This window comes from Apodemus sylvaticus, chromosome 10 (genome assembly GCF_947179515.1).
Source record: "Apodemus sylvaticus chromosome 10, mApoSyl1.1, whole genome shotgun sequence".
Lineage (NCBI taxonomy): Eukaryota > Metazoa > Chordata > Mammalia > Rodentia > Muridae > Apodemus > Apodemus sylvaticus.
The window spans coordinates 63067121-63082521 of record NC_067481.1 but is presented as its reverse complement, the minus strand read 5'-3'; the positions used below and the strand labels follow the sequence as shown (position 1 = coordinate 63082521).

The following is a 15401-nucleotide window of genomic DNA, read 5'->3' as shown; positions in this document are numbered from 1 at the left end:
CCCACCTCTTTGGAAGCTGCTTTCTCCCTGAGATCCTGATATGAGAATCATAGGACATCCAAAATTTTGCTTTGGGAAAAAGAAAACACTCTGCTCTTGCCTAGATGATTAGCATCACCTGGGCTGGGGATAGCTCAGTTTGTAAAATGATACTTGCCTCACATGTCTGACCCCCATCCTCAGCACTAACAAAAAATAAAAATAAGAGGCCCTCGACACAGTGATCTGCACGCACCTACCTCTAAGCCTCCCTCAGATTGTGGTCTCCAAATGGTCAGACCCTCACACCTCCCCCTCTCAGTCAGGGCCTTGCTGTGCTCTGGGCCTGCAAACCAAGGCTTTCTTATCTGGTCATAACCATCTATAAACTGCTTTTATAAGGCAGGGCTTCACTATATAGCCCAGGTTGAATTTTAACTCATAATCCCCCTGCCTCTGTGTCCTGAATGCTAGGATTACAGGCATGCACCATCACACCTCCTCCTGATCTGGTGAGACACCCCAGCACCACCGGGCCTTCGGGGCATGAGTAAATGGATGAAGCTCAAGTGCAGCTTTGTCCCTGACTATCTCCAGTTGACAGGACCAAGACTAAAGTGTGACAGTTCACACGAGCTCCATGTTCATCGGGAGAATGAGCTCCTGGGGACTTTCCTGTAAGGGAGTCTGTCACCAGCTTTACACCCCAGGTGTGGAAAAGCAACCAGACTGCATCTGAGGGGCCCAGGGTAAGCAGAGAGTAAGAAGCCTGGTAAATAAGATGCTACTGAAGTGACAAGAAGTGAATTCAGAAGCCTTGCTGCCATGTCTGATGAGCTGAGTTCAATCCTAGGACCCACATGGTAAAAGGAGAAAACTGACTCCCACAAATTGTCCTCTGACCTCCAAACACATGCTGTGGCATGCTCAGACACACAAACCAACACACACACACACACACACACACAAAATAGATGATAGATAGATAGATGATAGATAGATGATAGATAGATGATAGATAGATGATAGATAGATAGATAGTTAGATTGATAGATAGATAGATGATAGATAGATGATAGATAGATAGATAGATAGATAGATAGATAGATAGATAGATAATAGATAGATAGATGATAGATATATGATAGATAGATTTCAGCAGAAAGAAAGTGACAGACAAGACCCATAGGACTTGGAAAGATAAAGCCACAGGGACAACGGCCTGTGATGGACAGGGTAGAGGAGAAAGAACAGAGGCCACCAGCTATATAGTGTGGAGGAAGCAGCAGGCCAAGATGAAATCACGTGTGTGACAGGTTCCCCATTGCCTCAAGGCAGCTAGAACTGAGACGGGTGTGAGAGCGGTGCAGATATATAGATGACAGCTAGAAACATGCAGGAAGCAGCTGCCTTTCCCAAGGAGGCCAAAGGAGGTCCAGAGCTGTCCCCTTCTTTGCCAAGGTCCTCAATCTGTGCCTGCAGATCTCAGTGTTTCCTGTCTTTCCTCTGTTCCCTTCCTAACCTCTGCCCTCTTCCAGAGAAGTATGCTCCCCACAAACAAGCAGTACGCTTGTGCTAAAATGCCCCTGCCTCTCCCAAAGCCCACCGTCCTCCCATGCTAGAGTCCACTCACCATCGTGTGTCCAGCTCCTCCTGGGAAGTTCTTTCCTCCTAGTAGACCACTGTTAGCCCACCATTTTCAGAACTCTCATCTCTGAACCACAAATTGGTCTGTTTTCTGCCAATGCCCAGTGCCCAGTAGCTATACCATGCTGGTATATCTAGGCAGCCTGCTCCTCTCAGGCCATTGTGAGCTGTGTCTTCTCAGCGGCAGCAGCCTGACTACTCTCAGCACTCCTGCCTGGGGACAGGTGTCTGACACTTGCCATCTGGGAGGACGCCAGAGCCCCACTAGCCCACCATAATTCATGTCCCAGTCCCAGCCTTTCTCCAATACAGTGCTCTAACGATAGGTCCCTCCCTCAGCCTCAGCTACTAGAGAGTCACAGTCACGCTCTCTGTCCCTCCTCTATCCACAAGATAAAAGGTCACCACTGTTGGGAGACAGACAAGCAGGAGCCACTGTGACATGTTTCAGATTGTACTTGGTTCCTACAAGGGTCTAGACAGAGAAGAGGCATCCTGGAGAACAGTTAGAAATGCTGTTCCCATCACCTGTGTTCAACTAGTTCAAATTCTTAGTTCTGGCCATAATAAAATATGATACTTTAAGAGTATCCAGTAAATGGGGAGTATCCCTGCCTCCCTGTTACACACACTAGCGAAAGCCTGCCTATGTGATAGGAGCGTGTGACCCAGTTCCTCTGTTACCTCGGTTTTTCTAGAAGGAAGTCCACAGTTCTGTATCATACAGTGTCCTCATAAGTCCACCCACACCAAGTCAGGACTGCCATTCCCAGGACCTTTGGCCATTATTGTTTGCCATGTATGAAATCTTGACAAGTTCTGTTCTCAATACAATTTGAGCTTTTACACCCACTGCCCCAGAAAGTAGAAACCCTCAGACAAACTGAGAAGAGGTGTGGACTCCCTAGACCCAGCCAAGCAACTCTGACCCTCAGCCCTTTAGACAGCAGACAGGGCTGTCTACCAGTAGAGAGCCAAAGAACACAGACATGGTAACCTTCACATCGCCAATGGCAATATTTCCAAGTGGGAGCTAGATACAAAATTTCAGAGCCAAAAATAATGCTTCATTCACTCCTTGATGTCACTTAAGAAATCTCCCCACAGCAAAGCCCCGTGGACAACCCTGAAAGCTTCTTTCAGTGGCTCTCAGCAGGCCAGTTCCCTCCACCCTGCTCTCCCTGATTCTCTCAAGCCCCTAAAGGAAAGAGGGTGGCCCGCATTACCTGGTTGAGCAAGTATTTAACTTGTAACGTATAAAGAAAGGCTGCCTACGAGAGAACAAGAGGGCAGGGTTAGTTCTGCATCCTGGCCATACATCAGAGATCTGGGTGACATGGCAGCTTGTCCCCCCAGCCGCCCTGGCTGCCCTCCGTTCCACAAAGCCTCATCTAAACCTGGAACAGGTAGTATCTGCTCCAGGGGCTTCACAAGACCGCTATGTAAATAAACACAATCCAAGAAGTTCTAGCCCTAGATTGAATGTGGAATGTCTCCTACAGGTTTGTGTGTTTAAGTGTGTGGTCTTCAGATAGTTGGGCTGTTTGGGGGACGTTGTGGAACCTTTGGGACATGGAGACTTATCTAGGACATACAGGGCAACGGGTTCTGCCTGGCCCCACTACAGACCTGAGCTCTAACTTCCTGGCAGGCCATTGATTGGACGATAAGCAAGCTTCCCTGGGCTTCTAGGATCACTAATAGAAACCAATCACATCATCACGGGACTGTGAGCTAAAAGTGACTCCTTGTCTAAGTTGTTTCTCTTGGGTGTTTTGTCCCAAGCTATAAAAGAAGCACACCCTCAGTCTCTGGCTAGGAAAAGGAGATGCTGTATCCTTGGGCATATGCTGACATCCTAGTACAGCCCAGCTAGTGTCTTATTTTGTGGGATAATGAAATGATGTCACATTTAAGTGGTTTTGTGGGATAGGGCTGGAGGGTATAGTTCAGTGATGGAGGACTCACTTAGCATGCAAGGTACTGGGGCTCCATCCCAGCAATGTAAAGATAAAAAACAAAACGAAACATTTTATGATGAACTAAGAAGTGTAATGTCAACCATGAGGGCAAATGCCCACCATCATGGCGGGCTGTATCCCACAAATCCACACACACAGAAGGCTATCCCCATATGCCACCAGATTTAGAGGGTGATGAAATCAAAATGAAGACACTGGGGTGAGGCTCTAATCCAGTAGGACTGGTGTGTTCACAAGAAGAGACAACCACTTCACGTGGGATCACAAAGGGAATACCTGCAAGCCAAGGAGAGGCCACAGGGAAGCCACTGAGGTTCACACACTGATCTTGGACTCCCAGCCTTCAGAATTGTGAGGAAATAAATTTTGGCTGTTTAAGCCTCTGGTCTGTGGCAGTCCCAGTCAACACCCATCCCCTCTATCCAATTCAATAACCTCGCTTTAACCATTCATTGACCACCTACAACTTGTTATTAAACATTAACACGCTCTTGCAGATCATGTGATCACACACAACCGTCTAAAGGCCAAAGGTGCCCTTGGAGGTTCTGAGATGGATAAGACTTTACCCCTTAAAAGAAACATTCTGGACTCTTCTGCAGAATGCCCCAGGGATACTCCAAGTACAAGAATCAAGGCAATGTCCCCCATCCTAGAGTTTCTCTTGTTTGGAGAAGACAAATGTTGGTGTGTCCTTAAGGAACATAATTAAAAGCACATGTCTGTGACAAGCCAATGTCACATGTGAGAATTAGGTCAGACTGAGCTCATGACATCCCAGCCACTTTTCACCTAAGAACCAATGAATGGAGTCTCTGACCCCACGCAAACTCACAGGAAGCGCTGGAATGAAGATCATGACGTAAGTCTGGGTGAGCCTGTACAATAGAGGAGAGTGACAATTAGGACAGAGGCCACCTCCCCCAGGAAGAGTCAGAATGGAACAGTGGACACTGCTGGTGCATTCTTGGTTCCTCCTAAATCAATGGACATGGGCCGTAGAAACAAATGCAAAACTATACACAGCCCATTATCCTGCCTGGGTTGCCTTCCTGCTTCTTCTAATCTTAAGATCTATGATGGGGATTCTGAGCATCACACTGCAGCTGGACAGTCCCTGGCTACGGGGACCTGCCCAAGGCACTACAAGCTATTTCCCAAGCCCCTCTACCTGATGAGATATCTGGGCATGTCTTCAGTTAGTGTCAAATGCCTGTGTGTTCAGAGCTACTGGCATGGGGCGAGTACTTTTTAAAGATCTTAATTGGTTAAGTTAGTGGCTCTTCTACATGGCAGCTCACCCATGGAAGATTTGAAAGTTATTAATGCCCGATGTGCAGACTAGAGGTCTAGAGAAGGTATCTATAGTACCAAGATTATTTTAATTCCCAACTGTGGTCAGAAATCGCTAACCATTAACAACCCACAGGCTGCCATCCCAATGGGAAGATGTTTGTGAATGCAATTCCACTCACAACTCTCAACCCTAGAAGCCAGTAATGAGAGAGATTCCGGGTCTCAAAAGCCATTTATGCAAGGTATTGATGCTTGGGAAGAATCAGCCAAGATCAACTTAGGCTCACCTTGGTGTGAGACCCTGGCCTCTGTCACCCGGAGGCTCAGTATGGGTGGATGCCGCTGTCACTCAGTATGGATGATCTTTCTACAGAGATGATGCCCTGCCCTCCACCTCGCCTTACCTGGATACATCTGGGTCCTGTCTGAAGAGCAGCAGAATTTTCTCGGTGTTGATGAAGAGTGCCCAGCAGGGGAAGCAGCAGAGGAGCAGGATGAGGGTCCCCCTCTGCAGGATTACCCCTACATGCTTCAAGTTCTGGCTCCCGTATGTCTGGAGAGCACAGGCAAACAACCCCATTAAGCAGAAGTGGTATACCCCAGCTGTCCCTCAGAACCCTTCAAGCATGCCTCATAAGGAAGCAGGTGGCTTGGCCATTCTTTCTTGGAAAAGATCATGTGGCCGACTGAGAGTCGGGCTTGCCACACTGCCCACCATCACAAACCTATAATACACGTGGCGTGCCCAGGCTAGGACCAAAGTAGCAATGCCAAGTTAAAGGTACCAAGTGCTTCTAGCATGCTGCCAGGTTTACATTGCCTGGAAGCTTGTTATAAATGCAGATTCTGGGGTTGGTGAGATGGCTCAGCAGTTAAGGGCACTGGCTACTCTTCTGAAGGTCCTGAGTTCAAATCCCAGCAACCACATGGTGGCTCACAACCATCCATAATGAGATCTGACACCCTTTTCTGGACTGTCTGAAGACAGTGTACTTACATATAAATGATAAATAAATAAATCTTTAAATAAAAAAAAGAAATGCAGAGTCTTGGGCCTGATTCCAAACCTACTAACGTAGGAACTGGGCCAATGGCCAGCCATGTGGGGCACCAGCTCCTACCAACTCACAGGAGCCAGAAGGTGCCAATGTCTCTCAGCTTTCTGTCCAGTGACATCTCTGGGGGAGCTTACAGGTCAGCCATGTAGGGGAACACACACCAGTGGGACTAGCAAGTACCAAAGGCCCTTAAGATGGATTAACTCTTCAATTCCAAGCTGGTGCAGAGAAATGCACACATTGTAGAAACCAACCTTGAAGTTTTAGTCTGGACCCTTCCCCAGGCTAGTGATAGGGGTGTGATCCTCTCATTCAGTTCCAGGGAGCCTAGAAGCCACAGCTCCCCTTCAACTATGGATGGTGTGTTCCATTTTCAACTCAGGGTGTTTTCCATCTAGGATGGATCTATCCAGATGTAACCCATCATGACCAAAGAACATCTGTACACAAGCTAGAATACCAGGCCCCTGGAGGATGCTGAACATTCGCCAGTAGCCCTGGGTAGGCCCAAGAAACCTTTGGCAAGCCCCCAGATAACCCTGAAGCAGACTCAGTTTCAGATGCCAGGACTACACCAAACTCTAACATGAAAGTTATAGGAAGGACTTTTACACAGATCCCCCTGTTTGGTCAAAGGTGAGGCAGTCATGCGGAACAACACTTTCTTTGATTGTTTGAGACAGGATCTCTCTGTGTAGCCCTGGCTGTCCTCAAACTCACAGAGATCCACCTGCCTCTGCCTCCTGAGTTCTGGGATTAAAGGTGTGTACCACCACCACCTGGTCAGAACAACACTTTTGCCAGGGCTGTAGGAACCCCAACCACACTTCAACAATAGCAGTGAGAACCATCTATGGCTGGCAATGGGTAGCAGTGACTTGATGCTGAGTTCCTCATCTGTGTGTGCATGTGACCCTCCCTCTTAGGATGACTTCCTCCATCTACACCAAAGAAAAGATGTCTGGACTCCCTGAGAATGTGGTCACTGCCATTTACCTGGGAGATGAGGGTGTCACAAGCAGAAGATAAGCCGTGTCCCACTGAAATGCCTGTGACATTGATAACCTAGAAAAGAAGAGAGAGTGAGTTAAAGGAGATCCATTCTCTGTTCCTGTAGGTGAGAACCCCAATGTGACCGAACCCCTCTGATAGCACCTGCTCAGACCCCTGGGATCCGCTAGAATGACATGCAAAAGCTCAGAGAGGAACACCAAAAACCCAGGTACAGAAGAAACCCAGTTGAAGTTGCACTTCAACTTCAGAGCAACTGAACACGGTGCGACACAATAGCAGCATGGAGGTGAGACTGCTCACTTGAGACTAAGGACTGGTTGAGCACCTCTAATCCAAAACTCCATAATCCAAAATGTCCACAAATCTGAAAATTTTATCACTGTTGTGACAAAACATAGAACCTCAGATTTTGGAACACTTTGGATTTTGGAGTTTCAGAGTAGGTATGGTCAACTGATTAGAGTGTGCAAATATTCTAAAATGCACAGAGGAATTCAAGGCACTCCCTTTCTTCATTTCATATCTTTTTCTTTTCTTTTCTTTTTTTTGGGGGGGTTTTGGTTTTTGATTTTTCGAGACAGGGTTTCTCTATGTAGCCCTGGCTGTCCTGAAACTCACTCTGTAGAACAGGCTGGCCTCAAACTCAGAAATCCTCCAGCCTCTGCCTCCCTCCCAAGTGCTGGGCTTAAATAAGGTGTGCACCACCACTGCCCGACTCTTCCTTCATTTCAGATAAGTGTTTCACCTGGGTGACCTGGTCAAGCCCCTGGGTCCCATGAAGGACACAGAAGCAAGCGCCCCGTCAAGGCCAGTGCCTGCTGGAGACCTGGCCTGTGCGCCTGCCTTCGCTGGAATCAGGAAGGAGCTTCAGGGTCTTGTGTGGCTACCTCACTGAATCTGTAGCAAGGTTCACTGGGAGGACAGCTGAGCCTATTATCACAAGACCTCTGTCAGTAGAAACCTGCTTGAGGCTAAACTGTAGGTGCTTCCATATGACCTCAGATTCAACTAAGAAATTGAGGGCATTGCTCAGTGCTCGGGAAAGGATGGTTTGCCTAGAAACCAGGCAAATGGGGACAGGTCAGGACAAGAGGGATAAGGAGAACAGAAACACACCCCAAAAAGAGCCAGAGTCCATAACTAAAGAAACACATGACTAACTAAACCAAAGAAGCTGATGGGACTCTTGACCTTGCATGGCCAGTTACCAATCCCTGGCCAAGACCGGTGGCACATCTCCTTGTCTTTGAGGATTGCATCCACCACAAAGAGAGAATTGGGGCACCCGCCAATTTCAGGTTTGGATCTAAACCCTGTCCTCCCATTCTTTCCAGATTAGGACTTTCACTTAGACAGGAAATGCTGGAATATGGGTAAAAATGTGTCACCTCCTGAGTACAGCAAATTTCAAGACATCTGTACAATTCCCTTTTCCCATTCTCAAATCCCGAGCCCCAGGGATCGTACATCAGATGCTACGGGGATAATGCCTTCCACCGACGGCCTCATCCAACTCACTGGGCCTGGGAATCTGTACGATCACCTCCAAAAGCACAACTCCTCAGGCTTCAAGCCCCACTGGCACCCTGACTTTAGCCCAGTGCAACCTGTTTCAGACTCCTGACCCCCCAGCACTGTAAGGGAACACACGGCATGATTCAAGCACTGGGCTAGTGTCATGTGTCACAGCAGCAAGTGGCATAGAACAGACAGCTTTACAAGGCTTTGTGGAAAGTCTTATACATACCGCAATTGCCAGTGTGACTGCATCCAGCTCCAGCTTGCCCAAGTGGCCACAGAACACTGAGCTTATGAAACTGATTAGGAACATCATCAGCTGGGCCATGAACTGAAAGAGAGGAGAGCAGGGGTCAGGTTGAGGATGAACCGTCACAGTAAAAGGGAGAACATGATGCTACCCATCCAATCCCCCGGGGAGAGAAGCCTGGACACTGTTGAGAATAAGCATATAGTTTAAATACAGCAGACAATGTGTGTGTGCCATGGTTTTAGGCTGACTTGACACAGGATAGAATCATTTGGGAAGAGCAAATTACTCTATCGAGGAAATGCCCCCTCCAGATTGGCCTGTGGGGAATTCCTTGACTGATGATTGATATGGGAGGGCCCAGCTCTCTACGGGCAGTGCCACTCCTGGCTGGCAGTCCTGAAGCCTATAAGAGAGCAGGTTGAGCGAGCCATAAGAGCAAGCCAGGAAGCAACACTCCTCCATGGTCTCTGCTTCAGTCTCTGCCTCCAAGTGCTGCTTAAAAGCCCTGCCCTGAATGCCATCAAGGAGGATGTGGAAGCACACATAAACCTTCTCCTCCATAAGTTGTTTGTGGTCATGGCATTTTATCACAATAGAAAAAAATTAATCAATGCAGAAGTTGGTACCAAGGAGTGGACAATGGCGGTAAGGACCCTGACTATATATCCCCATGTTTCCTGGAGGACTATGAAAGACCTTGGGACTTCAGACTAACCATTATGGACTCTAGCTCTCTGGAACCATAAACCAAAATAAAATGCCTTGGTCTTAAGTGTTTTATCACACAAGGACTAAGGCACAAGTGAGATTGTCCAACCAGGCAGCAGAGGAATCTGGAAGTTCACATGAAACGCTCCAGCTTTATTGAGTACCTCTAACTATCTGACTCTGTGACGGCTCAGCTATTAGGGCAGATATATCCTCCACTACTGAGCTGTTCTGCCTTCCGTTCCAATGACTGCTATAGATTCCTTATGTCTTTGACACAAAAGCCTGGGAATTTGAGCTACGTTCATATAATTCATTTGGAGTTCACTTTCAAAGTCCAGGCCAGTTAACCCAGTTTCTCCATGAGTCCTGCTCAAGCTTTGCTAGAAGTATGCCAATAACTTTGCTCATTACCGAGACTGGCAACTGAACACAGCCAGTACCTGCAAAGAGCAGGGCTCTGTAGCAAAGATTTGCTGACTCTCAGCTCTTGGCTGCAAGGTTTTAAGTGAGCACCTGGCCACAGACAGAAAGTCACCTGCAGATATTCAAAATGTTCCTTGACTGATCTCAATGTATTGATTTAGGAGGTTAGTAGGGTTGAGGAGTCTACATTTCTGCACTTTCTCTACCTCTGTGCTATGCAAAGATGCTTATGTCCAATGATCATACATTGAGACTACCAAGAGTTTTTGGAGCCATGCTACAGGAAGGCATGTTGCTTCTAGACAAGGATTGGTTCTCCCACATAGCTCAAGGGCTGCTATGCAAATAGCAGTGAACTGAAATGGACATAGATTAGACAGAGCCGAACATACCACAGAAATTACAAGGGTAGTGCAGGGTGCAACTCAGTGGGGGAGCATGCACTTAGTACATGAGAGACTCTGGTTCGCTCCCTGTCACTCACACCCCAGTGAGCACACTGATGGTGGTTCTGGTTCGCGCCCCTTCACTCACATCCCCAGTGAGCACACTGATGGTGGTTCTTTCCTTCCTTTTTAATCCAGGGATATTGCTCATTTTTTCCATCAGGGTTACAATACAGAAACCTGGTAACAAGACCCTTCCTGCCTTGTAACTTAAGATAGGAAAAGGTGGGGTGTACCTGGGCTGGTGCTTGGAAAGAGCAAGTAGCAACCTGTTTAGTGGCCTGTGCAGGATCTCTAGAAGGGCCTCACTCATCTCCTCCCACAATGGCCTGAAAGTCCACTCTTAGCAGCAATAGGTCAGCACAGCAAGGAGCCCAAGTCAATATCTGGACATTCTCCCTTGTAGAATGTAGGTAGCTCACCCCAGAGACATACAACTCAACTCAGACCACAACAGTCAGTGTCTTTGAAGTTCACAGTATATCTGGGATCCCAGTCCTGTGGTCCCCAGCCTGAGTTCTCTCTGCCATCCCACCTTGGAAGGCATAACACAGTCAGAAAAGATGTGAGGGTATAGTCACACAGCTGGGCCCTTCTGCACAGAGAGCTGAACGGGCACTGACCTCCCCACAGGGGCCCTTGAGCTAACTAAAAGCAGGGTAAGAGCCTGGCATCTCAGCCTTCACATTGTCTCTATGTCCTTTACTTGAGACTAGAGTCCTTCTTGCTGTACACATAGGCATGTTAATCACTTACAGAGTACCGGCTAAGAGCCATGTTGAGAGCCTTTGTGGGGTACCATGCTGCCTGGCAGAAACTTGACATTGCCCAAAGACAAGGGTTCAAGCAGGAATCTGGCATTAGGGCATAATAGGGAAGTAGGTTAAGGAGGAATTTTAATCTTAGGGTGGAATGAAAGAAGCCGGCTTCAGGCAACATTCTGGACTTGGACAAGGAGGTAGGCTCAGGTATTCTGGTCATTCTTAACACACCCTTGGAAACAACTGTCTCTGAAGTAATCGTGGGACTTTGCTTATTGCCTGGACAATTTTGTGTTTACTATCTTGCTTGTTCCTCATTGTATTATTCTTGATCTTGATACCTGCATGTAATGAAATTGGTATAAAATTGGATTGGAAATTATTAAACCAGCCTTCAGTCTTAGAATTGCCTGGGGTCATGCTGCAGTTTTGTCTAATTGTCTCTTTCTTTTTAATCCTCACTCCTGCACTGGAGAACCAGTTGACTGACTGAGCTGGCTTGGTCAGAACCAATAATACCTAACCCATCTCTCTCATCCCTTTAAGGATAAAGGCACAAAGATAAGGGCAACCAAGCCATCTCACTGCCAGCCTCCATGATCCCAAGGCATCTGAAAATCTCCAGTTATGTTCTGACCCTTCAGTCATCTTCAATCCCAAGAACAACAGAGCCTCACAAACAGATCCCTTGTGGGTATATTGCCTCTTGAGGGACAATAATTACCCCCTGAAGGAAACATAATGCAGGATCATATCTTATGGGGACAGCAGCTTGTCCTCTGGAATGATGATGTCATCAGAGGCACGTGGCAGAGCCAGGACTGAAATAACAACCAGCCATGCCAGTGTGTGAGAAGAGCGATGTCTCCTTCCGTGACCCTAGCGCAGCGCTTCCGCTGGATCACTGTGTAATAGTGATGCTTCCACGACCCTTCCACTGTGGGAGGGGATGAGTGAGGCCCTTCTAGAGCTGAAAGCTGTATGAAGAACTTCCCAGGCAGAGGAGAGGAACAGCGGACTTCCTGAAGCGAGGTTGAGACTGGGGAAGGAGCCTGGCTGGTAGAAAGGTGGACATGAGTAAGGCAAGATGGCCAAGCAGGGGCCGGACCACAGGACTGAGTTCAGGGTTTGAGCAAGGCGCTCTATTGCTTTGTTCAATACATGTGTGTAAAGGACTACAGTGGGCCCACGAGGAGCATCTTGGGAAGAGCTCTCTCTGGAGGATACTCAGTAAATGAGAAAGTGCAAGTCCTGCCAGCCTGCAAGATGGCCGGGCCAATAAAGCTACTTGCTCCCAAGCGAACCATCCTAATCAATGCCTGAGACCCACACAGTGGAAAGACAGAGCCCACTCCTGGCAAGTTGTCCTCTGGCCTCTCCCAGGGTGCTACGGCACACATATACACACACACACACACACACACACTTGATAGATAGATAGATAGATAGATAGATAGATAGATAGATAGATAGATGTAAAGAGAAAGAAAGAGGGCAGAGGCTCAGAGGCTGGCTCAGTCGCCCTATTTTCTAGGTAGTCCTGGGAGGAAAGGACAGTAGACAATAACATAGCCCTTGGGAAGTAGGAGGTGCCCTGCTCGGAGATGGAGGAACCAAGAAGGGCTCCATACACAGAGACTAAGCTGACTGGGACAGAAATCTTGATGGCAGGCTTACAAAGTAGTCACTGGGTCACCTGGCTTCTCCAGCTAAGAACTTCAGGGGAAATCCGGAGTAACTCCCAGGTGATCTGAGAGCCCCTCCCCGCTTTTCTGTTGGTCTTAGTGGGTTCTACTTATTTGTTTGTTCGTTCTTTCATTCCTCCTTCCTTTCTCCCCTGTAATAAATACGCATTGTGTTGGTAAGACACCAATGACACACATGCTCCCATGTAGGAAAAGGAGACAGTTCTCCTCTATCAGCCCAGGGCTAGAGATCACGTGACTAGAAGCGTCCAGGAGCTCCAACCCTGTAGCAGCTGCTATTTTTCCCCTTAGGATTTCTGAAGCAGGCGCTCATTCTGTAACCCAGGATGGCTTGGAACAGTAAGCAACTCTGGTCACCTTTTTTTTTTTTTTTTTTTTTTTTTTTTTTGGTTTTTGGTTTTTTCAAGACAGGATTTCTCTGTGTAGCCCTGGCTGTCCTGGAACTCACTCTGTAGACCAGGCTGGCCTTGAAGTCAGAAATCTGCCTGCCTCTGCCTCCCAAGTGCTGGGATTAAAGGCGTGTGCCACCACCGCCCGGCTCTAGTCACCTCCTGCTCCCAAGCACTGAGATTCCAGGCCACTGCTACCCACCACACCGGGCTCTTAGAAAACTTTCTCGCCAGCAACTCTGTGAGATTGAGTTGAAGCAGAGCTGGCCGCTCTTCACTCCGTGGAAAGGAGAACAGAGCTGCTCTGAGTTCGTGGTTCCCTACTACACCTGGGAAGATCCACAGGGAACTGAACTTAAGTCTGCAGACTGAGCACAGGAGCTCTTGGTTGTGAGCTCCTACACCTCTGCTGAACCCGAGCTGATGGCTTTGCCCTGGGCTTTGATCTTGGTTCTCTCTGCCCTATCATGTGTGCCAAGAGGGCACACATGCCAGGGTTCAGGAGCTCCAAGGCGCTAGAATGTCTGCCTCTTGGCCAAACGCTTATTCATTCAGAGACACACTGGCAGATTCTTTTGGCCAGAGAAGTGACTTTCTCACCCTTGAGGACTGAAAACCCCCAAACTGGCAGAGTACAGGAGTCAGAACATGTGTGATGTGGTTCTGTGGTGTTTTAAGCCCATGTTGCTTCTAAGAGACTAGGTTGAGAGAGACCTAGCCTAATAAGTAAAATCAACCCCGCTGATAAAAGCACTTGCAACCCAAAAGGAATCTCTCATCAAAACCTCAGATTTAAAGCACATCCCGTAGTGGAAGAGGAGCCGGCACAGGATGCCTCCGCGTCAGACATTGGCTCTACATTTCAAATAGTTTTGAAAGCCTAAAATTCCAAGGTGACAATTTACCTTCCTGTTTCATGCCTCTGCCTGGAGAGAAACCAAGTCTGAGTGTTTTTACTTTCAGGAACACCTAGCTTCAGAGCGCACGCGGAGAGGCACCAGGCTCTGCACATCCATAGCTGTGGCCCGTCGCAGGCTCTCCTGGTCCCCAAGCCCGCCAAGTCAAACCCTGAAATTTAGGTAACTGGGCTCCAAGTCCTCGGGGACCGGACTGCAGCCGAGGCTATCTGACTCACCGCAGGACCTGCCAGGGCCAAGAGCGCCAGCAGCTCCTTTTCGAAGCCGGACAGCAGCAAGCGGCGCAGCCCACTGCGCTCGGACGCGGCGTCCTCGCCTCCCGGCCCGTGAGCGGATTCCTCCGAGAGCTCCATGTGGCCTCCGTGCTGTCCGGGCGCGGACACGGGCACGGAACAGGGACCTGCAGGCCTGGAAGACTCCAGTCTCCGCCCTCGGTCGCCTCCCCTAAGCCCGCCCAGCGCGGGCCCGAGTATCTGCGACCTTGGACGCACGCACTCCTTGCCCCTGTAACACCAAGGCGCGCGAGTCTCCGAAGGCCAGCCGGCGCCCTAAGGCAGGAACAGAAAAGTTTGCAGAAGTGCTGGAAGCGAGAGGAAAGAGGGCTGAGGCAGGGACCATCCCGCCTTCGTCGCTGCACTTGAGAAATTTGTAGAATGGAAGGACTTCAGAGTCCTGAGACATGATTCCACTATGGTCAGCCAAGGTCCGGTCGTGGTTCCGCTGTGGCCAGCCAAAGATCGGATCTGGCAGTAGTGAGTGTTGGAGATCTCTGCTGTGCAGCTTGTGGTCAGCGCAACACACACTTTGTTATGGGTTTGGACTTTACAATTTTTTTTTCTCTCTCTCAACAATTGTTCTATTAAAGTACCCAGCATGGGGGGCGGGGGGGGGGGGGGGAGCCACAGCCACGTTTTCCAGGTAGCACAGAAGTGTTCACTGGTCTTGGATGGTCAGAAACAGGAGACACTGTGGCAGGAATATGCAGGTTCAAGGTACACCTGTAGCCTGGAAAACTGCAGGCTTGTCACTAGGACCTTACTGTCATCATCTGTAAACTCAAGATGTATTTCCACCTTACCACCAGCTTGCAGCCCAGCACAGAAGCATTGCCTCACAGATGTTAGATCCCAGTCAGAGGTGACTCCTTTGAGAGAGGCTAAAGTCCCTTCTGTGGCAGGTGATCCTGAATAACAAAATGTTTCAGCTCACTGTTAGTTTCACGCTGCGGCGACAAAATATCCCAAAAGCAACTTAAGGGGAAAAGGATTTATTTTGGCCCATGGCCTCAGAGGTCTCCATCC

General features: G+C 48.6%; 1 protein-coding gene across 1 annotated transcript in view; it reads right to left on the bottom strand.

Annotated features, from left to right (window-relative positions):
- LOC127695136 (multidrug and toxin extrusion protein 1) overlaps positions 1-14611 on the bottom strand; it is a 36814-nt gene extending 22203 nt beyond the window's left edge. The window contains exons 1-6 of the mRNA XM_052197050.1: positions 14319-14611; positions 8724-8825; positions 6959-7027; positions 5309-5457; positions 4444-4486; positions 2853-2897 (exon numbers count right to left, since the gene is read on the bottom strand). Of these exons, the coding sequence (XP_052053010.1) occupies positions 2853-2897; positions 4444-4486; positions 5309-5457; positions 6959-7027; positions 8724-8825; positions 14319-14453 (543 nt within the window). The 5' untranslated portion in view covers positions 14454-14611. The remainder of the gene's footprint in view (positions 1-2852; positions 2898-4443; positions 4487-5308; positions 5458-6958; positions 7028-8723; positions 8826-14318) is intronic.
- Positions 14612-15401: the final 790 nt, after the last annotated feature.